Source organism: Macaca nemestrina, chromosome 1 (genome assembly GCF_043159975.1).
Source record: "Macaca nemestrina isolate mMacNem1 chromosome 1, mMacNem.hap1, whole genome shotgun sequence".
Taxonomy (NCBI): Eukaryota; Metazoa; Chordata; class Mammalia; order Primates; family Cercopithecidae; genus Macaca; species Macaca nemestrina.
In genome coordinates, this window is record NC_092125.1 from 104,582,568 (window position 1) to 104,607,167 (window position 24,600).

At 53.8% G+C, this 24,600-nt stretch overlaps 2 protein-coding genes across 8 annotated transcripts; one reads left to right on the forward strand and one right to left on the reverse strand.

Moving 5' to 3' along the window:
• Positions 1-602: 602 nt before the first annotated feature.
• On the reverse strand, positions 603-12,174 carry LOC105498000 (tripartite motif containing 46). 7 transcript variants are annotated; one of them, XM_071084300.1, is made up of 12 exons: positions 11,172-11,702; positions 10,195-10,203; positions 9,922-9,998; positions 9,550-9,811; positions 8,966-9,309; positions 8,126-8,269; positions 7,911-8,006; positions 6,945-7,198; positions 6,589-6,710; positions 5,268-5,570; positions 3,095-3,392; positions 603-1,760 (listed from the first exon to the last, which is right to left on the reverse strand). In XM_071084300.1, the coding sequence occupies exons 1-12, from the start codon at positions 11,236-11,238 to the stop codon at positions 1,367-1,369; spliced, it is 2,370 nt and encodes a 789-aa protein (XP_070940401.1). In that variant the 5' UTR covers positions 11,239-11,702; the 3' UTR covers positions 603-1,366. The 7 variants fall into 7 exon arrangements, with proteins under 7 accessions (XP_070940401.1, XP_070940395.1, XP_011768004.1 ...); XM_071084294.1 differs by lacking the exons at positions 9,922-9,998; positions 10,195-10,203; positions 11,172-11,702 and adding an exon at positions 12,157-12,174; XM_011769702.3 differs by lacking the exons at positions 9,922-9,998; positions 10,195-10,203 and having other exon boundaries at positions 11,176-11,702.
• LOC105498002 (keratinocyte associated protein 2) lies at positions 11,837-16,463 on the forward strand. The gene is made up of 5 exons (XM_011769706.2): positions 11,837-11,991; positions 12,319-12,473; positions 12,583-12,646; positions 16,002-16,068; positions 16,311-16,463. Exons 1-5 carry the CDS (start codon positions 11,910-11,912, stop codon positions 16,429-16,431), a joined length of 489 nt encoding a protein of 162 aa, XP_011768008.1. The 5' UTR covers positions 11,837-11,909; the 3' UTR covers positions 16,432-16,463.
• Positions 16,464-24,600: the final 8,137 nt, after the last annotated feature.

Consider the following 24,600-nt stretch of genomic DNA (forward strand, 5'->3'; position numbering starts at 1 on the left):
TGGCTCTCCCCTCTCTTCGCCTGGCCCACGCCCTCCTTGCCCCCTGGCACAGTGCCCCCAGGTGGCTCTATTCTTAGCTGTCCGGGTGTGAAGTAAATCCTTGGGCAGTGATTAACAGCCCAGAGTCAACAGGGTTGAGATAAGCGGAGGCTGGGTCAGATCCAGGTGCTGGCACCAGGCCCAGCCCCCTCCCTGACCCCGGCTGCCCCACCAGCCTGCTGCCCCTGGGGTGGGCTCCACAACACCCTGAGAATGGGGAAGTGGTTCTGGTTCCCTGATCCCTTTGGGCCCAGGCACATTGCCTGTCCCCTCAACTGCATTCCCCCAGGGCCTGGTGCTGCAGGGCAGGCCCGGATGCCCTGGTTGGGGCCTGCTGCCAGCAGCCAGAGAGCTATGTCTCCTGGCAGCTGTGGTGGGCTCAGGTGGGGTCAGGACACGTGTGGCAGGAGGCTTAGAGCGCCTAGCCTGGGGCCTTCCTCCCTCAGGCACCAGATCCATTGGTTGCCCCTGCCCAGAACCACAGCCTAGCACCCTGCCCCCTCCCGCCCACCACACCCAGCACAGAAACTAACAGGAATGATTGTGCTCAGGGAAAGCAGAGATGTGCCTGGCATCACAGTTTATTATTTATAAACCATGACAATAACAGCTGTTGCTCAGCACAGGCCTAGCAGAGCCCACTGCAGGAGGACAGCAGTGGGCACCAGAGGCCTTGCCTGGCCGAACCCAATGGGAACACCCAGACTCAGCTGGGTCCCCAAGGGAGACTTGGCACATTGGCGTGGGTGCGGGACAGGTAAAAGCATGCAAGAGGGAGAAGAGGGACGTAAGGGGCATGCGGCTGCAGGGGGTCGGGACCCAAATAAATAAAGCAGGATGACAGGGTCCCCTTCCAGTCACCAGGAGTGCCTGGACAGCTTCCAGCCCCAAAGCCTGCCTGTCCCAAGGCTGTAGTTCAGCATCAACAGGGCAGGGAGCTTGGCAGGGCAAGGGCAGAGCTGGAGATCATGCCCAGTGTTTCAGGTGCCCGGCCCAATCAGCCTGGGGAGCACAGGACAGGGATGGAGAAGGGGCTCTCTCCATAGCTTGGGTAACATGCCAAAGGCAGGTCATAGGGCAGACTCAGTGGGGGTGGGGGCCTGGCTAACAGGCAATGGAGAGAACGGGGGCCATCCAGAGAGATGGGCAGAAGAGAGCCCCTGGGTCAAGAGAAAACCGTGAGAAGACACAGACACGGGAGAAGGGGCAGGGCCACATGGTAGGAGAGTTTGGGGGAGAAGCTTCCAGGGGGTAACAACCCGGCGCCAAGAGGTTTGGGGGCCAGGGCCCAGGAGGACCCCAGGTCTGCATGAGGGACCTGGAAGGCTCAGTCCAGCTTGGCGAAGCCCCCAATGGTGACTTTCCTCTCAGGCTTAGTGCCCACTGGTTCCTGGAGCTGTACTGCGCCACCCCCAATGAAGCAAAAGGCAGGGCACACAGGCCCTGAGCAGTCCAGGGGGCACTCCAAGAGCCCACGGAAGGACACAGCATCCAGGAAGGAAACCCGGCCCCGCTCATAGTCCAGGCAGATGCCCAGGCGAGGCGGCAGGGGCACTGTGCAGCCCGCTGCGGGGCCGTCCCTCCCCGTCAGCCCTGCGTTTGAGCTTGCCCCCGACCCCAGCAGGATCTTCCCCATGCCAATGGTTAGGAAAGCAAAGGGTGGCGACGCCTCCACTGTGGCATCCTCGGCACCGCTGTCGTGCCCGCTGTCCGGGTCGTACCTGCAGAAGCGGGTGTTGGGGATGAGATTGTTGAGGGATGGAGTGACAGATGAGGTACCAGAGGGAGACGCTGGAAGGATGGAATGTTGAGGAGCAAGAGGTAGAAGGGATGGATTTTGGGTGTTGAGAAGAAAACGCTGAAGAGGCAGGTTGGAGTATAGGGTCAGGGGTTTGGGTTTGGTGGAAAGAGAGCACTGAGAGGAAAGCACATTGGCAAGAGGTGCTAGGGGGATGGGAAAGACATAGCATTGGTATAGCACGTGGAAAGGCGTCAAGAAAAATGGTATTGGGGAAATCATGCTAGAGAGATGGTTCTGAGGATGAGAGGACGTTGGAAGAATCCGAAATTAGTGACTAAGAAGAGAAAGGTTGTTGGGAAGGTGGGTGTCGGGAGAGAGATGAGGGTGGATTGGTGTCACAAATGAACGGTGTTAGAGGGATGCGGGGTTGGGGACAATGGGGTTTAGGAGGGGATTTGTGTTGGGGAGAAAGCATTTTGAAGAAATAAGGTGTTGGGGGACAGAGTGCTGGGGAGAAGGCTTAGGATGAAAAGCATTAGTGGGAGAGTTTTAAATAGGGAGTTGGGGAGAGGAGGGTTATGGAGGTGAGATGTTTAAGGGAAGATTTTTTTTTTTTTTGGAAGGAGTTTTGCTCTTGTCACGCAGGCTGGATGGAGTGCAATGACACAATCTTGGCTCACCGCAACCTCCACCTCCCGGGTTCAAGTGATTCTCCTGCCTCAGCCTCGCGAGTAGCTGGGGTTACAGGCATGTGCCACCACACTCAGCTAATTTTTTTGTATTTTTAGTAGAGATAGGGTTTCTCCATGTTGGTCAAGCTGGTCTTGAACTCTCGACCTCCAGTGATTTGCCTGCCTCGGCCTCCCAAAGTGCTGGGTTTATAGGCGTGAGCCACTGTGCCCAGCTAAGGGAAGAATTTTAAGATATGGGTGAAGGAGGTCTTGGAGAGCAAAGGTTTGATGGAGAAGGGATGTTGGAAATGGAGTGTTAGGAAGAAAGGATACAGATGCTTGGAGAGATGGTGTATTGGTCCAGAGTGGCAGATGGTTGGAAGGAAGCAGAGATGGCTCCCTCTTCTATCATCCCTTTCCCTGACCACACACCACGCTCTGAAAATCAGTCCTCAAAAGCCCTTTTGCTGAGCCCATGCCTCTCCTGGCCACAGGCCTCCCAGCCTGGCTTCCATGCTCCTACTACTTCCTCCTAATCCCCTCCCATCCCACCCTAGCAAGTCTGTGCTCCGCTTGCCACCCCTTCCGTGCCCCTCACTTCCACCAGGACCCCCATACTCCATCCCTTCCAGAGGGGTCTGACCTGGGGCTGATCACATCGGGGGCACCCTGGAAACTTTCTTGAAGCTTGCTCTCCAGCCCGACGCCCACCTTGACCAAGTAGGAGGCTGGGTCTACGGCGCAGGCCCAGTAGCTGCGGCCCTGGGTCACAGCCACGTCGCCCAGGACCACATCCACACTCAGGTGGCAGCCGGTCAGCAGCCGGTCAGCAGCCAGCAGCAGGGGCAGCCCTGGAACACTCCGTACTGCTCGCTGGTCCTTGCTGATGGCCAGCCGCTCTCGGCTTGCACCCCAGCGGCCGTCGAGGAAGAAGTGCAGGACTGGAAGGAGGGAGAGGGTTGAGATGGAGGAACAACTTCAGGGACAAACACTGGCACTGGGGGCTGTGAGACTGCAGAACAGGGAACGCATTGCAAGGGAGTTCAGTCACCAGGAACAGGCAGGGGGTTCAAGAGAACAGGACATGGGAAACCGGAAAGGGAGGCATGAGGAAAAAAGAAGGGGGCATTCCAAATGGGCATGGAACCCCAGAGAGTTTCTGTGATGACAGTGGGCACAGAAGCCAGTGCTCTGGACCTGGCTGACTCATGGGGTTTCCTCCAACCCCTTACTTGTGGCCAGCCCCATGGACAGTTCCCACTATTCTGTTCTACCTGGTGACATTCCCATCACCATCAATCTATGCCTTCCAGCCCATACTCTGGGTTCACACCTGGCCCTTATACCCAGTCCCTACTTGGGTGGCAAGGCTTCCCTCTCATGCCCACACCCTGGAGTTCAAACTATTTTCTAGTCACTTTAGTAACATTCTTGAGCCCTAACCATGAGCCAGACATTGTACTCAGACTCCCATGCATCGTCTCACACCAGCTGAATTCTTGTAACCCTATGAGGTAAGCATTATCATTTTTTAAAAATAATTTCTTTTTGACACGGAGTCTCACACTGTTCCCCAGGCTGGAGTGCAGTGGCACAATCTCAGCTTACTGCAACCTCCGCCTTCCAGCTTCAAGCGATTCTCCTGCCTCAGCCTCCCAAGTAGCCACCACGCCCAGCTAATTATTTTTATTTTTAGTAGAGACGGGGTTTCACTATGTTGGCCAGGCTGGTCTTGAACGCCTGACCTTGTGATCCACCTGCCTCGGCCTCCCAAAGTGCTTGGATTACAGGCGTAAGGCACCGTGCCCAGCCAAAAATAAATTTTTTTAACGTATTTTATTGATTTATTGATTGAGACAGAGTTTCACTCTTGTTGCCCAGGCTGGAGTGCAATGGCGCGATCTCGGCTCACCACAACCTCCGCCTCCCAGGTTCAAGTGATTCTCCTGCCTCAGCCTCCCAAGTAGCTGGGATCACAGGCATGTGCCACCACACCTGGCTACTTTTATATTTTTAGTAGGTTTCTCCATGTTGGTCAGGTTGGTCTCAAACTCCCAACCTCAGGTGATTCACCTGCCTTGGCCTCCCAAAGTGCCAGGATTACAAGTGTGAGCCACCTCGCCTGGCCTTTATTTATTTATTTATTTTTTCTGAGACGGCGGAGTCTTCCTCTGTCGTCCAGGCTGGAGTGCAGTGGCGCAATCTCGGCTCACTGCAACCTCCGCCTCCCGGGTTCAAGCGATTCTCTTGCCTAAGCCTCCCGAGTAGCTGGGATTGTAGACATGCACCACCACGCCTGGCTAATTTTTGTATTTCTAGTAGAGACGGGGTTTCACCATGTTGGCCAGGCTGGTCTCGAACTCTTGACCTTGTGATCTGCCCGCCTCGGCCTCCCAATGTGCTGGGATTCCAGGTGTGAGCTACCTTGCCTGGCCTATTTATTTTTTTAGAGATCAGGTCTTGCTATGTTGGCCAGGTTGGTCTTGAACTCCTGGCCTCAAGCAATCCTCCCTCCTTGGCTTCCCAAAGTGCTTGGATTACAGGTATGAGCCACTGCACCTGGCTAGTATTATCATTATCCCTACAGAAAAGGACTCTGAAGTTCAGAGAGAGTGCAAAACTTGCCAGAAGCCACTCACACAGTTGGCAAGAGGTAGAGCTGGGATTTGAACCCAAGCAGTCTAGCTCCAAAGTTAGTGGGTGTGAGACCTACTATGTTATGTGGCCTCTCTAGCGACCACCCGAACCAACCGTCAGGGCCTGGGCCCTGGCATACCCCATGCCCTTTGCACGACCACCTGTGCCTGCTCACTCACCAGGTGCTGGGGGCGTGTGCAAGTGCACATCTTCACTGTACTCGCCGTAGCCAGCCTTGTTGCAGCCGCGGACGCGCAACACATACACAGAGCCCGTGTCGGGGTTCTCGAGCAGGGCACTGGTGCCCCTCACCTCCTCCCGCCGCTGCCAGCGGGTGGGGCCCGGCTGGGCAGGCACATCCGTGCGCCGGAACTCAACGGTATAGTGCCAGGCAGGTGGTGAGTGGGGTGGCAGCCGCCAGCACAGGAAGATCTGATCATAGGCAAAGGTGCGCTGGGTGTCAATGACGGGGGCCTCAGGCACTGTTGGAAGAGACAGCGGGGGTCAGTCAGGGCCTGGCCACTGGCCTGGCATGGAGGACAGGGACAGGCAGGAAAAGGGAAAGCAGCGGGAGCCGGGGGGGTGAGTGTGGGTGAGAGGGAGCTGGGGAAGGGCTCATCTCGGGACTGGGCACAGGAGAGGCAGGGCAGGGCCCAAAAGAGAACGAGGCTGGAAAGTGCTGGGCTGGGGGTGAGGACACCTGTGTGCTAGTCCTGGGCTGCTGCTACCTCACTCTGGCCTGGAATAAGTCACTTCCCCTTTCTGGGCCTCAGTTTCCTCCCCTGTCAAATAAGGGTATCAGATCAGGTAAGTTCTGGGGGTCCTTGCAGCTCAGACATTGTATGAGTTAAGAAGAGCCCCAGGGAGGGGCAGGCAAAGGCCACTGGAGCCCACAGGCAAGAGGGCACCGAGCAGGAAGGAAGAGGACCAGGCTCAGAAGAGAGATGCAGGAGGCAGCGAGGTGGAAAGTGGGGACAACAGAGGGACAGCAAAAGCTGAGGGCAGGGGTTGGAGGTCAAGGGAAAGGAAGTGCAAGGCCAGAGGGCAAGGGTCACAAGGACAAAAGGTCAGAAGGGCCAGGATTACGCAAGCGCCTGAAGAAGGCAGAAGAGAGACAGGGCATTGGTTCAGTGGGAGGACCACGAGGTTGGGGCAAGGCAGGAAAGAGAAGGAAGCAATGAGTGGTTGGCCGAGATGTGTGGGAGCAGCGGGGTGGGAAGGGGGCCCGGCGGCGGGCAGGGCCCCCGGGGCAGGGCCGCTGACTTGCCTGGGGTGCTCCGGAGCAGAGTCCGCGGTGGCCACAGCCTACAAACAAAGAGAGGGAGAAGCAGCGCTGAGCGCGGTAGGACGGTGTGGCAGGGTGGGCTGGGTGGGAGGAATGGCTGGCCAGGCCGGGCAGGAGGCCGGGGAGGTCCCCGGTGGGCACTGCCCCCCGGGCCCGCTGCTGGGGAGGAAGGGAAGAAGGCTCTGGTTGGGCATGGGGCCTGGCCATCTCCTTACCTCGCAGGAAGTTAAGCTCTGTCAGCAGCTTCATCTCACGTCCCACGTCGAGTTGGCAATGGCGGAAGGAGGAGCTGGCAGCTGGCCGGAACGTCTGGAGGGCTTCAGTAGCTCGGGCAATCCTGGGATGGGGGCAAGAAAAGGTCAGGCACTGCCATCTGGGCAGCCACCCTTCCCCTCAATTCTCTTGCCTGCCCCTAGAGCCTTGGGAACTGCTTTGGGAGCTGGTATCAGTTTGGCCTCATGAAAATCCTCAGAACCCCAGTTCTTCACCTGGAAGTACTGTAGACATTGTCCTAGATGTTGGTCACACCCATGATGTCCCTGCCCCCCTAGGATCCCATGCCCCTGAGTACCTGTTGTGCAGCTGCTTGGCGGCTTGCACAAAGCAAGGCTGGTCTGTTTCCTTAAGTACTTCCTGGGCATAGCCCACCAGACCTGAGCCATCCAGCAGGCTCCGGTGCTCCTGAATCTGGGCGCTGAGACGGGCCAGCCGCTCCTGCTGGCATTCTTCAATGGCCTGAAGCAGTGATGCCCGCTTCTCCTCCAGCACAGCCCCCAGCCCCCGCACCAGCTGTGACACCTCCTCCTTGGCCTGCTGACCACTCACCTGCCCAGGGAGCAACACCCAAAGGATGCATGACTTACTATCTTCTTTTTGGAGGCAGCACTTGTGCTGGCCTCTTTGGACACCACAGCATGGCTAAGGTTACAAGGGATCTGGGGAAATCCTGCTCACCCATTCCTACAGGGCCTGGGCTCATGGTTGCAAAGGGACCTCTAGATGGACTCAACTCCAGGTCATTTATGCCAACCTTCCTGGATCCCCACATCATAATCCCTGCCCCTTAGTGACTCATCCAAATGAACAAGACCATGCCTACCCTAATGTCCACTTTGACTGCACTAATTAATGTCCACTGGCATCTATGCCATCCTTAGTTGTCCATCCTCATGTCAGCCAGCTCAATCAACCTGGCAGAAGGTATCAGTCATCACCTCACTCTAGTACTGGGGATGTGTGCCATCTTTGGTAGGCACTTGAGCCTGAGAGCATCTGAGCTATGCATAGGGTTTTTTGAGCGACGTGTGTGGGGTTTTTCGAGCTCTCTCCTGAGCTATAGCCACCCTGCTCCCCCTGCAGCCCAGGTACAGCCTGGCCTGGGGCACTGGTGTTCCTGCAAACCTGGTTTAACCAGAACCTGGACACCTCACGGGCTTCCTGAGCTCGCAACGAGGTGATTGGGTCATGACCACCCACACCCCCTTCCTGCCCCTACTCCCAGGCAGGGCCCAGGGCCCACCTCCGTGCCCTCCCTCACCTCGGTGTGCCTCACGGCCTCCTCCAGCTCACAGATCTGGGTCTGTACCGTGTCCTGGTTTCCCAGGATGTATGTCAGGCTCTTTGTCAGCTTGTCCTGAGGGGGAAGAAAGAGGTGGGCATCATGCCCAGCTCTGCAGAAGCCAGCAGTTGGGAGGAGGTGCAAGAGGGTAAGAGTGTGAGTTAGCACTAGGGTTGGATAAGGGGGGTCCTTACCTTGAGGGCCTGGTAGGCACTGAGCACTGGTGTGATCTTGTGCCCGCTGTGGGTGCGCCGCACCCGGCAGAGTTGACATACCAGTCGTTGGCATGTCTTGCAGTAGTGGGTCACCTCTTCCTTGTGGTCTGGGCACATAAGACCCTAGGGACACAAAGAACAATGTGATGGTCAGACAATGGTGTGGGTAAGGGTACTATGCTACCACTACAGCAGTTTGGTGCCCTCCCTCCACTGGCAAGATGGGAGTGGAGACACCCAGACACCCGCTGGTGGTGCTCCACAGTGCCACCTGGTGGTACATACTGGCATCAAAGAGAGCCTTTCCTGCAGTTTCCGGGCGGTGCCCATTTCACCAGCATTGCACCTCCTTTCATCTCTCTCATTGGGATATGTGGTAATAACAGTAATAATGATGCCAATTAATCTTAGCCTGATAGTTAATAATTAACCTTGTCCATCTTGTTTACTGCTGTATCTCCAACACCTAGAATAGCCCCGTGCACATAGGTGCTCATTAAATATTTGTTCAGTGAGTGAATGCACACAGACCTTTTCAGTGTGCAGATAGTGAACAAACATTATCTCACACCCTCCTCTCAGCAACCCTTTAGGTATGGACATTGCAGGGCAGATACTACAATCCCCCTGTAGTAAATGAGATGGAGGCCCGAAGTTGTTGAATGATTTGTCCAGTGACTTTGTTACAGATAACAGAGGTAAGTGCTTAGCATTGAAAAACCCTTCCCACTTCCTTTTGGAAACCCACAATGCCAGGCACCCCCACCCACCTGCAGCAGCATGTCCCTCCCTCCCCAGGGCTTGGAAGGGCTGGCTCACCTTGGGGCGGAAGGAGAGGGTGGGCAGGGTGGGCTCATGCTGGGCCTTCTGGGTGCCCCAGGGGTGGAAGAGCTTGAAGCACTCATTGCAGAAGGTGGCGCGGCACTCTGTGCAGCCCTTGGTGGCCTCTAGTGGTGGCGGCTTGCACAACTGGCACAGGATGGCGCCTCCCACACTCACACTCTGGCGGTACCGCTCCACCACACGTTCCAGGGTCAGGTTCCGGAAAAGCCCTGCCAGACCCCGCTCCCCAAGCTCCACATCACCTTGGCATGCTGGACACGGGAACATGATCACCTGGGGGTGCAAAGCACCTCGCTTCCTCCCAGGGTATGTCCCAAAGCCTGTGGGTGAACCAGGGAGGTAGAGGACGTGAGAGTTACAGCTGGCTGGATGTGGGGAAGCCTGTTCAATTAAATTAGATTTTCATTGTGCCAGAGCTCAGCTCTCATTAGAGCCTGCGTAAGCACTATCTCCACCCCCTAGAAAGACAGACAGATGCCCCTGACCAGTGATGGACTTCTTCCATCTTCCTGATGAATAGCTCAGCATTCCCATCCCCACCCTACAGGCCCCAGTCCCACCTGACTTAAGCAGTCGGTCCAGGCGGTCTGGCTTGGGGAGAGTTCTGCGGGAGAGGCGGGGGCTGCGGGTGGAAGGGGTGGAGGCAGGAGAGGTGGGCTCAGAGCTGGGGTCCCCACCATGTCCTATGTAGCCCTGCTGGCCCAAGACCTCCCGAGCACAGGCCTGGCACACGTTGTGGGTACAGGGCAGCACCAGTGGCTGCTTGTACATCTCTTGACACACTGGGCACAGCAGTTCCTTCTCCATGTTCTTCATGCTGGTCTGTGGAGGGACCAGGAGGCTAGGTCAGCGCTTGGACACCTAGGCATACCTCAGCAGCCCCTTGGCTGCCCTTGGATACCCTAGGGGTCTGAGGAAGGAGCAAGACAAGCTATCTGTAGCTTTTCCCCAGCACCTGCCTTGGGCTGGTTCACAGACCTTCCCAGACCTCTGTCCCTTGCTTCTTTCCCTGCGGCAGAGCTAAAGGCCCAGAGGAGGGACGGTTGAAGCTTGTGCCTGCTCCAGCCTCAAGCCCAATCCCCATTTCTCCAGCTGCAGCAGCCCCAGCTGGCAGCCCCCTCACCTGCCTCCATCCCCCATCTGTGGGCAGCTTGCCCCTGGCATTTTTCTCAAGGACACCGCCCATTCTGCAGCTCCATGCAGACCCCCACTCCCTTCTCTAGCAGCACCCCCATGCCGTGATTCCCGATAGTCAGGTGAAGCTGGCACTCCATCCTGCTCGCTCCATACGTCCTCCTGCCGCGGCTCCGGCCTGCGGCCACTCCAGCCTCCATTCCCCATCCTTCACTTCCCCATCGTTCTCCTCCAATCCCTCTTACCAACCCATTCCCCTTCGCCCCCATCAGGCCCTCCCGCCCTCTCCTGCAGCGCAACCCGGTCAGCGGCACCCCCTTCTCCGAGCTAGTGGGAGAATCAAGAGCCCCGCCTACTCGCCCCCTCCCCACCGGAAGTCCCCTCCCCCTCTTGGTGGCGAGAGTGGGGGTCCTCAGGCTATGCCCCACCCCCACACCTCACCTTGGTCCCTCTCTTCGCAGCCATCCCGGTCAGGGGCGCAGCTGACACAAAGGAGGGAGGGACAAGGAGGGGGGGAGGAAGTGGTGGGGGGGAACACGGTTGGCACCGCCCCTGGGAGAGCCGGGCAAGGGTTGCCATGACAACCGCAGGCTCGGAAGCAGCCCTGAGTGGGGGTGCGTGGGGTGGGGTCTTGGGGAGGGGTCCAAATTGGGAACTGCACTGTGGGGCGGCTCCTACATCATCCCCCACCTGTCCTCAGTTTTCTTGGAAAATATCCAAGCTCACACTTCCCCTCCTCATAACAGCGCCTTTCCCCTGAAGCCCCAGCCCCGGTGCACTGCTGGAGGCCACCCCAGCCCACCCGCTGCGTCTGGGCTGCTCCTAGCTCCTCCTCACGCCCCAGCACACCGACGCCTTCAAGGCACTCACCTCCGGGCTGCTCCCGGGATTACCCTCTCATACCTGCATCCCGACCCTCCCAGCCGTTTCTGCCATCGCTAGTCCCCTGTCTACATCCCAGCATCTTCCTGGATCCCCACCTGTTCCAGGTCCCAGCTTGCCACAGAACCCTATACGCCCCCTCCCCTTCCCTCGACCCCACCTTAACTCACACTGATGCGGACCAGTGCGTCCATGATGGAAGTGAAGGTCTGCATATCCTCACCCTCTGCCATGGCCCTACCGTGCCCGCCCGCCCCTGGGTGCCCGATCCCGGCTGCGGCTGCGAACCCTGGGCTTAATGCAGGAGCCCAGTGGGGGTGTGAGGAGGGCTGGGGGGTGAGGTGTCACTGCGCATGCTCCAGGGACCAGCCTCGAACAGCGCCCGTCGGGGTAGGGGGTGGGAAATAGTTCCCCCCACGTGGTTCTCGAAAGCCGGTCGGGGGGTTGGGGAATATGGAAAGGTATTTGAGGGGGGAGCCATTTCTTATATTCTCGTTTTTCATTGGCTCCTAATTTTACTCATATAAAGCGGGGGATTAGTTTCGGAGGAAAATGGGTTCCTGATTGAGAGCACTAAATTTTGGGTTGAGAGATGTTGAGGCAATGGTCATGGGGCAGGGAGGTTTGAGGAACGTGCACTAGAGATGACAGAAATGGCAAAGAAGACAGAGATGGCATAGATGCCACAGGCACGGGCCCAATGACTTAAAGAGATAAGTGCAGCTTGTACAGAGTGGCAGCAGACGCACCAGGTATGAGGAAAGCCTGGGGACCAGGGCGGTGGCCGAGGATGCCCCCTCGACGCATTATTTCCTCCCTGTCGCAAGAGGGCGCTGCGTCCAGGCACTGAGAGGACGAAAGAGGAGAACGCGGGGAGCAGCAAGTCCGCGTTAAGCGCTAACGCATGCGCATAGCTAACCGCACCCGCCTCAGCTTCCCTTTCTTGGCCAGAGGCGCCGGTTGGACTCACGGGAGGGGCATGATGGGTAACGGGACTGGTGGGGTCCCCAGGAAGTGCTAGAGGGGGTCGGGGTTTGGGTGGAAAAGCTTTCCTTGTCCTCTCCTGGCAGAGCTGACGTGTCCTGGGTTCCACCGGGAGCGGGCATTTCCACTGGACGGGAGGGTTCGGGGTGTCCGGGGCTGGGGAATACCTAGGGGTTGCCGCGCGGTGTGGGGAGTTGGGGCATGTGGCTGCAGTCCCGGGAGTTCTTGGAGGGGTCGGCCCACCGAGCTTCAGGACCGGCCGATCTGCCCGTAGCTTGCCGGAGGGAGGGCGGAGCCTGATTCTCTGTCCCTTCTCCCATCCCCTCTAGTGGTAGGTACAGGCACCTCGCTGGCGCTTTCCTCCCTCCTGTCCCTGCTGCTCTTCGCTGGGATGCAGATGTACAGCCGTCAGCTGGCCTCCACCGAGTGGCTCACCATCCAGGGCGGCCTGCTTGGCTCGGGTCTCTTCGTGTTCTCGCTCACTGTATCCTCCCTGCGGTTGGAGGGGGCGGGCCACGTAGGCATGTGCCCTTCCCCTTCCCCACACAGCTCTGCCCCAGTTGCACGCCCTACTCCTTAACTCCCTCAACCAGGCCTTCAATAATCTGGAGAATCTTGTTTTTGGCAAAGGATTCCAAGCAAAGATCTTCCCTGAGAGTAAGTGAATATTGGAGCTTGAGTGTTTGAACTTTCTCCTCTTTTTTTTTTTTTTTTTTTTTTTTTTTGAGACGGAGTCTTGCTCTGTCGCCCAGGGTGGAGTGCAGTGGCCGGATCTCAGCTCACTGCAAGCTCTGCCTCCCGGGTTCAAGCCATTCTCCTGCCTCAGCTTCCCGAGTAGCTGGGACTACAGGCGCCCGCCACCTCGCCCGGCTAGTTTTTTGTATTTTTTAGTAGAGACGGGGTTTCACCGTGTTAGGCAGGATGGTCTCAATCTCCTGACGTTGTGATCCACCCGTCTCGGCCTCCCAAAGTGCTGGGATTACAGGCTTGAGCCACCGCGCCCGGCAAACTTTCTCCTCTTTAACCTCCTGAAACATGATATTGAATTTCCAGATGCTTAGGTATTAAAGGTTGTTAAGGAGAAATATATTTACTAAAGCTGTCTGAAAACAGATGACGCTTTTCGATTCTGCATCTTGTATAGCTCCTGGAGTTGGAGCTGGAAGAGAAAGCCTTTGAAAGCAAGAAACTTTGGTACCTTCTGGCCAGCTCCCAGGGAAGGTTTGAGGGGAATAGGCAAATTTCGGCTGATGTTTTGCATCTATTCGCTGGGAGGTGGTCCTTGGTCCCACCAGAAGAAGCAGCAGGACCAAATTCACTGTGGAGTTCTGATGTGAAATTGACTCAGTATTAGAGAATTCTACTTATTCGAGGAGATTGTGAAGAGCCTAAATACTAGAGGCACCAAATTTCCACGGCAGCAGGAATCCTGACCAAATCAGAATAACTGTTAGATTATTTCCTGTTTGGAATAATTCTTGTTCAATTGCTCATGTAATCAAGAATTGATTCAGTTATTTGGCCGGGCGCGGTGGCTCAAGCCTGTAATCCCAGCACTTTGGGAGGCCAAGACGGGCGGATCACGAGGTCAGGAGATCGAGACCATCCTGGCTAACACAGTGAAACCCCGTCTCTACTAAAAAAATACAAAAAAACTAGCCGGGCGAGGTGGCAGGCGCCTGTAGTCCCAGCTACTGGAGAGGCTGAGGCAGGAGAATGGCGTGAACCGGGGAGGTGGAGCTTGCAGTGAGCCGAGATCGCGCCACTGCACTCCAGCCTGGGCGACAGAGCAAGGCTCCGTCTCAAAAAAAAAAAAAAAAAAAAATCAGTTATTTATGGAGAATTAAGTTTATAAAGCAAATTAAGCATCACGACCAGATTACTTAAGGAATGCCACGTGCTCATAAATTCACAGCAGATGCAATCTCATGTAAAACCTTCATCTGGCAAAACAAAGATCTATCACAGTTGCCCTTAATCTTTTCTTTTTTTTGAGACAAGGTTTTACTCTGTCACCCAGGCTGGAGTGCAGTGATGTGATCATGGCTCACTGCAGTCTTGACCTGGACTCAAGCAATCTTCCCACCTCAGTCTTACCTCTTACCAGTAGCTGGGACTACCAGTGAGTGAGTGCCACCATACCCAGCTACTGTTTTAAGTTTTTGTAGAGATGGGTTTCACCATATTGCCCAGGCTGGTCTCGAACTCCTGGGCTCAAGTGATCCTCCTGTTTCAGCCTCCCAGAGTGCTGGAATTACAGGTGTGAGCCACTGGGCCTGGCTGCCCTCATTTCTTTGCCCCACTCTAGGACTTGCTTTCTCCGCATAGCCCTTTCGCAGGCTTCAGAGTTCCTTCCATCCAGTAGCCCTGGGACTTCTCTCTGTTAGATTTTGTTTCTTTCCATATGTATTATCTTCACTTGCTTCTTTTTTTTTTTTTTTTTTTTGAGATGGAGTCTCGCTCTGTCACCTATGCTAGAGTACAGTGGTGTGAACTCAGCTCACTGCAGCCTTTGCCTCCTGGGTTCAAGCGATTCTCCCGCCTCAGCCTGCCGAGTAGCTGGGATTACAGGCATGCGCCACCATACCTGGCTAATTTTTGTATTTTTGATAGAGACAGGGTTTCACCATGTTGGTCAGACTGGTCTTGAACTCCTGACAACAGGTGATCCACCCACCTCGGCCTCCCAAAGTGCTGGGATTACAGGTGTGAGCCACCGTGCCCGGCTTTTCAGTTGCTTCTGAAAGAAACAGTTGGCTGGGTGGGATGACACGTGCCTGTAATCCTAGCACTTCGGGAGGTGGAGGCTGGCAGAAGTGCTTGGGCCCAGGAATTCAAGACCAGCCTGGGCAACAGAGAGAGACCCTGTCTCTACAAAAAGTACAAAAATTAGCCGGGCATGGTGGTGCGCACCTATAGTCCCAGGTACTTGGGAAGCTGAGGTGGGAGGATCGCTTGAGCCCAGGAGGTCAAGGCTGCAGTGAGCTGAAACTGCACCACTGCACTCCAACCTGGGCGAGAGAGTGAGATTCTGCCTCAAAAATTAAAAAAAAAAGAAAAAGATGCCATTGTGGTGGGGCAAAGCTCTTGGCCCACTTCGCCTTCTCTGCCCTCTCCACTTGGGCAGGTGCAGCCCTGTGTGTCCTTGCTTTTGTCCTCTCATCTTCTCTCCCATCATATTCCAGGTAACCTAAAATCATTTCCTGCCCCCATGAACAAGTGAATCCAAGCACTCTGCCCTCCAACCTGTGTCCAGGGAGCAAGGCCCTCAACTTCCACCACCGGTCACCCAGCTTAATGAATTGATTCTCATTGTCTGGCTTCTGTCGGAAAGGGCTTAACTGGGTTCCCCAAATGGGAACACATCTTGCCCTTCAGACTCTGTTGTCCATCACCTTTCCTTTTCCCTTTTATGGGAGGAAAGCCAGGATAGGGAAGTTACATGAGATTTGGGGCAGAGCTGATTAAAAAAAAAAAAGCATACATCTACATCCATTTTTTTTTTTTTTTCTTTGAGACAGGGTCTCACTCTGTTGCTCAGGCTGGAGTGCAGTGGTGCAATCATAGCTCACTGCAGCTTTGAACTTCCTGGCTCAAGGGTTCCTCCCACCTCAGCCTCCTGAGTAGCTGGGACTACAGGCATGTGTACCAGTGTACTACCATGCCTGGCTAATTTTTTTTTAATTCAATTTTTTTTTTTTTTTTTTTTTTTTTAAGAGATGGGTCTCACTTTGTTGTTCAGGCTGGTCTCAAACTCCTGGCTCAAGTGATCTGCCCACCTCAGCCTCCCAAAGTGTTGGGATTCTAGGTGTGAGTCACCGCACTCAACCTCCTACCTCCATGTTCTGGGTATCATTAAGGTCATCTGAATCCTCCTGCTGTTGTCATGCATACCCTTCTAAGCCGGTTCCCCAGGATTCAGAGAGCCCCGGATTTCTCCTGGACTCCATGTGCGGATGCGTAATATTTCCATTCTGACCGTTGCCCTCCTTGTTTCTTCTTGCCTCCCTAGTTCTCCTGTGCCTCCTGTTGGCTCTCTTTGCATCTGGTCTCATCCACCGAGTCTGTGTCACCACCTGGTATGTTCCTGACAGCTGGGTAAGGGGTGTAGCATTCTGTTCTTTGGCACTGGATCCTACTCTGATGGTGCCAGACTTTTTCCTTCCACAGCTACCTCTCCCTCTGTTCTCCCTCTTTTGTCCTTCCCCATTTTCCTAAACTTGAACTTGGATTTTTTTCCTGATGCTAGTATCTTCCCTAGAAGGCACCGGGCTGGCAGCATGCTCACTGGTGCCATGACCTTTCTGTCTTCACCATATAGCTTCATCTTCTCCATGGTTGGTCTGTACTACATCAACAAGATCTCCTCCACCCTGTACCAGGCAGCAGCTCCAGTCCTCACACCAGCCAAGGTCACAGGCAAGAGCAAGAAGAGAAATTGACCCTGAATGTTCAATAAAGTAGATTCTTTGTAGCTCTGTGAGTTGTGATATGTTGTGGACCTCATCTACCAGTGCCCAGCTTAGGTGTACAGAATGTTGAGACATTTGGGCACCTTCTGTTTTCAGACCTTGGGAATGGTGAGGCTTTCCTTACTCCCACATTCATTTTTACCAGTTATCTGTGGAATACCGTCAGTGCTGCTGGAGTGGCATACACTTGTGTGAGTCTCATCATGGAAGAAAAGTGCATGAATGTTCTGCAGTCGTGATCTTTGGGGAAAGGGATAAAGGCTGCAAGGCAGGAAGGCCAGCCCGTCAGTACCAGAAGGGATCTTGGAGCAAAAAAGTAAAGGAAGGAAAGGTCCTGTACACCTATACTGTTTCATGGGATTCCACGTGGTATCTTTGCCACTCCAGCTCCCTGCCTTGAGCAAATGAGCCCCCTGCTGCAAGTGCATAGATGGGACCTCTCTCCTGATGCTGTCCCTGGGACCTATCTGTTCTACTCCAGAAAGAACATATGCCTGTGTTTAGAAAGACTCCCCAGGTGGTCAGCTGCTCCTTGCCTGTTTGTTCTGGTGCCTTCATTTTTTTCTCCGTCTTGTAGCCAAGACACTGGGAACTTCCTAAGTTGTAGCGAAGTATATAAAACAATAGGAGCAAGGACATCAACTTCCGAGCCAACCTTGATACAAATGCAGGTGGCTACTTGCACCCTGCCCTGTCTGTGCTCTGTCATGAGGAACAACTCTGTGCAGAGTGCCTGTCCTAGGTGCCCTCCCTTGTGCTGAATGGTGTGGGTTTTAAGGTACACACCTTGTCTTGGTCAGTTTTGTCTTTTCCAGAGCCTGATAATGGACAATAAAGACAGTGGGTTGGGCCAGCCGCGGTGGCTCAAGCCAGAAATCCCAGCACTTTGGGAGGCCGAGGTGGGTGGATCACTTGAGGTCAGGAGTTTGAGACTAACCTGGCCAACATGGGGAACCCCATCTCTACGAAAAATACAAAAATTAGCCAGGTGTGGTGTTGTGTGCCTGTAGTCCCAGCTACTTGGGAGGCTGAGGCACCATCTGCGCTTGAACCCAGGAGGTAGAGGTTGCAGTGGGTGGAGATTGTGCCACTGCACTGCAGCCTGAATGTGAGACTCTGTCTCAAAAAAAAAAAAAGGTGGGTTGGTTGAATGAAATAACCTGTCCTGACAAACAAAATCCTGTCCATAGGTGCCTGAGTTAGGGAATAAGACCCAGTGAAGGTGAAGAAGTGAGTAGATGAGTTTTGGTCAAGGATTAGAGGCCACCCCACCCCACTCCCATCTTTGGTCAGAACCCTAGATACTTGCCCTTCTGTAACCTGGCCAAGGAGGAAGTGCTAGGCAGTTTATCCAAGACGCCTGCAGGGGGCGCTATGGATTCACGTCTCCCTCCTGGAGGCTAGCGGCACCCTCCCAGACAAGCTAACCCTGAGGGCCGGGAGTGGCATTAGTTGCTGCTGGGTCTGTCAGTGTGGAAGCCAGCCTTCTTGGAAGACTCAAAAGACTGGTCCATTTGGAAAGACTGAATCCTGAATTAAGCCTCTTCTCCCCCTAGGCTGGGATTGGAGGCGGAAAGTTCAGTAGAGACCAGAGAGAGCCTCCCTGAGAGGATGGCCACTCTAAACTCTGACTCACCGTATTGATGGTTGGGGAGGGCAGTGGGTTGTGATATATGAGACCCTGTGGGAGAGGACGAGGTTGTCCAAGTTGGTCTCTGGGCTTAAGGGGAGGCTGGGTTGGTTCTAAGTCTCACTGTCAAACCTCGACTTTGCCCTAACCCAAAGTGGGAGCACTGGGCAGAGGGTCAGGTCCCAGAGCAGGTGAGCACAGACACAGCCTAGGGAGGGGAGTGGGGAAGAGGGTCGCGCGGGGTGGGTGGGGAGTCTAGGGATCCCGCCAGCAGAGGGCACCATGCCTTCCACAACGAGAGCTGGCTTGGGTGGGGACCAGCAGGGAGTATCATCTCTATGGCTAGAAGAGAGTGGGGAAGAGCCGGAGAGCAGGTGCCAGGGCAGTGCCAAGGGATCTGAGCACCTGCTGCCACCCACTGCATAGGCACCAGGGGCAGCATGTGGTCCAGGAATAATGACGCCTTCCTCAAGGAATGAGTGCATTTACAAGGCAGGTTGGCGCCAACGTTGCAGCTCTGCACCCTGCCTGGTTGCAGGCTGGCTGCACCTGACCTGCCAATTAACCCTGGCAGGGGTATCACAGCCACCTAATCACCATAATTAAGTAAGGGGGTGTGAGGACTCCATGGCTGCCAGAGCCCTGAGGGTGAGAAGGGCAAAGGTGCTAACCTCTTGGCCCCTGGACTCCTGGGGCTCAGTTCCACCCCAGAGGACGCGGTAGGCCTGAGGGAGAGAGAGGCGTCCCCGCCCCTGGGGGACAGAGGGAAGCCAGATGTTTCCTCCTGCTCCCTCACACGTGGCCCTGACACCCGCTGGCGCCCACAGCCAGCTCCGGAAATAGGAGTAAATAATGCAGGGGATGGGGCTGCGGGGAGTGTGGAGGACAGTGGGAGGGCACTGGCTCTGTGGGTTCCTGGGGGCAGAAGTGATACCTCCAGAGAAAAGGGAGGGCAGTGGGAATGTGAGACCAAGGGCAAGGAGGCTGAGTCCCTGAGGACTGGCACTTAGGCGGGTCAGGGCGTGGGGGGGGGGCGGGGGGGGCGCCCAGGGCAGGCAGGGAGGGGGAGTCTGCGCCAGGCCTTGGCTCCAGCCCTTTCCGGCCCTTATTGTCCTTGGTGAGAACAGGACGCTGTCCCGTTCCCACTGCCGGGCTCCCCCAGCTCTGCTCCCCAGGGGCTCGGGAAGGATGTTGGGAAACAAGAGAGAGCCAGAGACCCGTAGAGACAGAGATGCTGAGAGACACAGAGACAGATACAAAGGCGAAAGGTTCAGTCAAAAGCGGTCATTGAAGCTTATTGTGAGCCCAGTGGGGCCTGAGCGCTGTGGGAACCTGGAAAGAATGGGAAGCCTGGAGGCCCTGCCCTCGGGGACCTCCGGGCTGGCCTGCCCTGTGCGCACTCCTCCTTGACTTAGGCTTACTAGGATCTGCCTCCCAAGCAAACAATGGTGGGACTCTCACATAGGCACAGTTGGGGCGCTTAATAGCTCTGCTTTAGGTACCTTTCTTTGCTTTTCTCCCAGCAGACTGGAGGTTCCTCAGGGGGTAGTGCCGGGATCAGGATCAGGTTCCCAACTCCACCCCTGCACCTCCCACCCCCAGGGCTGAAAGCCAGCTGGCCACACAGAGGTTGCTCTGTAAATGCTATTTGGTTGAGTTCCTGCAGAGGCAGAGAGAGAAGCCCCCCCAGTTGGCCCTATGGTTAGGCATCCCATCACCTCGGGTGAAGGGTCAGGTGGAGGAGGCCTGACCACTGGCAAAAGGCAGAGTTCAGAGCTTTTGGCAGGGTTTGAAGAGCCAGCTATTCCCACCCCAGCCTCTGCAGGGGGCCAGGGGCAGGGTGGGAAATGACCCACAGATCTCAGCAACTGCTCCCTTGGAGACAGGACTTCTGAAAGATGGAGAGAAGTCTAGGTCCCTACTGTCTGTGGAGGTTTCAGATACACTTGGAAATGAAAAACAGGCACGTTTACATTTGATAAATTAACTTTTTCTTTTTTTTTTTCCAGACCGTCTTTCCCAGGCTGGTCTCGAACTCCTGGCCCCAAGAAATCCTCCTGTCTAGGCCCCGCAAAGTGCTGGGATTATAGGTGGGTGCCACTGCACCCAGCCAGATTAATACTTTTTCACACAAAATTGCAATACAATTATGCTATCCACGAGACCCCTTTTTTATTTTTTGAGACAGAGTTTTGCTTTTGTTGCCCAGGCTGGAGTGCAATGGTGCAATCTCGGCTCACCGCAACCTCCATTCACCTCCTGGGTTCAAGTGATTCTCCTGCCTCAGTCTCCTGAGTAACTGGGATTATAGGCATGCACCACCACACCCAGCTAATTTTGTTGTATTTTTAGGAGAGACGGGGTTTCACCATGTTGACCAGGCTGGTCTCAAACTCCTGACCTCAGGTGATCAGCCCGTCTTGGCCTGCCAAAGTGCTGGGGATTACAGGCGTGAGCCACCGCACCTGGCTATCCAGAAGATCATTACAGAATTTATAGAACATTTTCCTTTACAGGGAACTGCAGGTCCTATTTTATAATTTAAAGTCTTGTGACAGGAACTTAAACAAATTTACAAGAAAAAAACAACCCCTTTAAAAAATGGGCAAAGGGGCTGGGCTTGGGGTCTCACGCTTGCAATCCCAGCACTTTGGGAGGCTGAGGCGGGTGGATCATGAGGTCAGGAGTTTGAGACCAACCTGACCAACATGGTGAAACCCTGTCTCTACTGAAAATACAGAAATTAGCCAGGCATGGTGGTGAGTGCCTATAATTCCAGCTACTCAGGAGGCCAAGGCAGGAGAATCGCTTGAACGTGGGAGGTGGAGGTAGCAGTGAGCCGAGATTGCGCCACTGCACTCCAGCCTGGGCGACAGAGCCAGACTCTGTCTCAAAAAAAAAAAAAAAAAAAAAAAAAAAGAAAGCCTCCAAAAGTGGGCAAAGGACATAAACAGACACTTTACCTCTCAAAAGAAAACATACATGTGACCAAAAAACATATGAAAGAAAGCTCAACATCACTGATCATTAGAAAAATACAAATCAAAACCACAGGGACACCATCTCATGCCACTCACAATGGCTATTAAAAAGTCAAAAAACATCCGGGCATGGTGGCTCACGCCTGTAATCCCAGCACTTTGGGAGGCTGAGGCAGGTGGATGTCTTGAGGTCAGGAGTTCCAGACCAGCTTGACAACATGGTGAAACCCTGTCTCTACTAAAAATTAAAAAATTAGCCAGGCATGGTGTTGTGTGCCTGTAATCCCAGCTATTCGGGAGGCTGAAGCAGGAGAATCGCTTGAACTCGGGAGGCAGAGGTTGTAGTGAGCTAAGATCCTGCCACTGCACTCCAGCCTAGGTGACAGAGCGAGACTCTGTCTTTAAAAAAAAAAAAAGTTGAAAAACAACAGATGCAGACGAGGTTGCATAGAAAAAGGAACACTTTTACACTGTTGGTGGGAGTGTAAATTAGTTCAACCATGTGGAAGACAGTGTGGTTATTCCTCAAAGACCCAGAGGCAGAAATACTATTTGACTCAGCAATCCCATTACTGGGTATATGCCCAAAGGAATATAAATCATTCTGTTATAAAGATAAATGCACGTGTACATTCATTGCACCACTATTCACAATAACAATGACATGGAGTCAACCTACATGCCCATCAGTGATAGACTCATAAAGAAAATATACACCATGGAGGTACATATACACCATGGAATACTATGTATGTATACGCCATGGAATACTATATATACCATGGAATACTATGCAGACATAAAAAGGAATGAGATCATGTCCTTCGCAGGGACATGGATGGGGTTGGAAATCATTATCCTCAGCAAACTAACACAGTGACAGAAAACCAAACACCACATGTTCTCACTTATAAGTGGGAGCTGAATGATGAGGACACATGGACACATGGTGGGAACTATACCACTGGGGCCTTTCAGAGGGATAGGGGTAGGGGAGGGAGAGCATCAGGAAGAATAGCTGATGGATACTGGGCTTAGTACCTGGGTGATGGGATGATCTGTGCAGCAAACCACCATGGCACATGTTTACTTATGTAAACTTAAAATAAAAGTTGAAGAGGCCAGGCGTGGTGGCTCACGCCTGTAATCCCAGCACTTTGGGAGGCCGAGACGGTGGATCACCAGGTCAGGAGATTGAGACCATCCTGGCTAACACAGTGAAACTCCGTCTCTACTAAAAAATACAAAAAAAAATTAGCCAGGCGTGGTGGCGGGCGCCTGTAGTCCCAGCTGCACGGGAGGCTGAGGCAGAAGAATGGCGTGAACCCGGGGGACAGAGCTTGCAGTGAGCCAAGACTGCACCACTGCACTCCAGCCTGGGTGACAGAGCGAGACTCCGTCTCAAAAAAAAAAAAAAAAAAAAAGTTGAAGAAAAAGAAATGTCTTCTGATAATAGGCAAACCAGATTCATTGTACTATTCTTTCTACTTTTGTGTGTGTGTGTGTATATAGCTATTCTCCTGCCTCAACTTCCCAAAGTGCTGGGATTACAGGCCTGAGCCACCGAACTCGGCCTACCTTTTGTATATATTTGAAAATTCCATAATAAAAGTTAAATCAATTTTATGGTAAGTCCTTACCTTCTTTTTTTTTTTTTTTTTTTTTTTTTTTTTGAGACGGAGTCTCGCTCTGTCGCCCAGGCTGGAGTGCAGTGGCCGGATCTCAGCTCACTGCAAGCTCCGCCCCCCGGGTTTACGCCATTCTCCTGCCTCAGCCTCCCGAGTAGCTGGGACTACAGGCGCCCGCCACCTCGCCCGGCTATTTTTTTGTATTTTTTAGTAGAGACGGGGTTTCACCGTGTTAGCCAGGATGGTCTCGATCTCCTGACCTTGCGATCCGCCCGTCTCGGCCTCCCAAAGTGCTGGGATTACAGGCTTGAGCCACCGTGCCCGGCCCCAGTCCTTACTTTCTGTTCTATCAGAGTAACAGCGTGACTGTAACCACACTTGGAGATAACATCAGAAGTCTAAATTTGAGGCCTTATGTTGCAATAAGGCCTGAGCCAAATGGCCCTCACGGTCTGTGAGGAGCCCTTCTCTGAGAACTCCTCATTTTTTTTTTCTTAAGATGGAGTCTCCCTCTGTCTCCCAGGCTGGAGTGTAGTGGTGCAATCTCGGCTCACCGCAACCTCCACCTCCTGAGTTCAAGCAATTCTCCTACCTCAGCCTCCCGAGTAGCTGGGATTACAGGCATGCACCATCACACCCGGCTAATTTTTGTATTTTTAGTAGAGACGGGGTTTCGCCATGTTGGCCAGGCTGATCTCAAACTCTTGACCTCAGGTGATCCACGTGCCTTGGCCTCCCAAAGTGCTGGGATTACAGGCGTGAGCCACCACACCTAGCTGAGAACGCCTCTTATATCAGGTAAGTTGGGAGAGAAGAGCCAGCAAAGGTTACCCTATCCATTTTAGGAAGAGGCTGCACTGTCAGGAGGGACTGGAGGGCAGGATTCCTGTCCATAGAGGCCCAGATCCTACAGAAATAAACCCTTGCACATTCCCCTTTTCTGGGTTAAGCATTACCATGGGGGCTGGGTGTGTTGGCTTATACCTGTAATCCCACTACTCTGGGAGGCCGAGGCGGGCGGATCACCTGAGGTCAGGAGTTTGAGACAAGCCTGGCCAACATGGTGAAACCCTGTCTCTACCTACAATGCAAAAATTAGCTGGGTGTGGTGGTACATACCTGTAATCCCAGTTATTTGGGAGGTTGAGGGAGGTGAATCGCTTGAACCCAGGAAGTGGAGGTTGCAGCAAACCGAGATTGCACCACTGCACTCCAGCTTGGGCTACAGAGGAAGACTCCGTCTCAAAAGAGAAAAAAAAAAAAAAAAAAAAAAGAGTTACCATGGGGCCTCAGGATTTTTCAAGGGAATTACTGAAACCGAGGTATGTGTATGTCTGTGTGTGAGGGTACTAGGAGTGACACCCCAGGGAGACCCCTCCTTTCTGTTTTCAGCCTCCAGTCCCGGGGGAAAGAGCCCACTTCTTGAAATCAGACAGACTTAATTTTTAGTTTTGGCTCTGACACTTACCAAGCGAGGGTCCTTGGGCAAGGTGAGTGATCCCTCTGCACATTAAGTTCCTTAACTGTAAAATGGGGATAATAATACTTACCTCAGTGTGTGGTAATGTGGATTTTAATTAAATAACAATGCAGAAGAGCCTAGCATTGCACTTGACATACTAGGCATTTGACAAATGTTATTTCTTCCCTTTGTGATGACAACCACCACCTTTAATTGAACATTTACCACTTGACAGTCACTGTACTCGTGCTTTACAGATATTCTCAATTTTAACCCTTCCACCAACCTTATAAGAGCAACATTCTTGGTTAATTTTATGCATCAAGTTGGCTGTCACAGTGCAGTGACAGAATGTGGTCACACATTCTTTTGGATATTTCAGTGACAGTGTTTTTGGATGAGATTAGTATTTAAGGCTGAGTGAGGTGGCTCATACCT

Coding starts and splice junctions, on each gene's coding strand:
- LOC105498000 (XM_071084300.1), bottom strand. CDS start 11,238: ATGGCAGAGGGTGAGGATATGCAGACCTTCACTTCCATCATGGACGCA. Junction 8,007..8,125: donor GTGCCTACCAGGCCCTCAAG/GTAAGGACCCCC, acceptor CTTCCCCCTCAG/GACAAGCTGACAAAGAGCCT. Junction 7,199..7,910: donor AGGCCGTGAGGCACACCGAG/GTGAGGGAGGGC, acceptor CTCCCTGGGCAG/GTGAGTGGTCAGCAGGCCAA.
- LOC105498002 (XM_011769706.2), top strand. CDS start 11,910: ATGCGCATAGCTAACCGCACCCGCCTCAGCTTCCCTTTCTTGGCCAGA. Junction 11,992..12,318: donor TCACGGGAGGGGCATGATGG/GTAACGGGACTG, acceptor CATCCCCTCTAG/TGGTAGGTACAGGCACCTCG. Junction 16,069..16,310: donor CGAGTCTGTGTCACCACCTG/GTATGTTCCTGA, acceptor TTCACCATATAG/CTTCATCTTCTCCATGGTTG.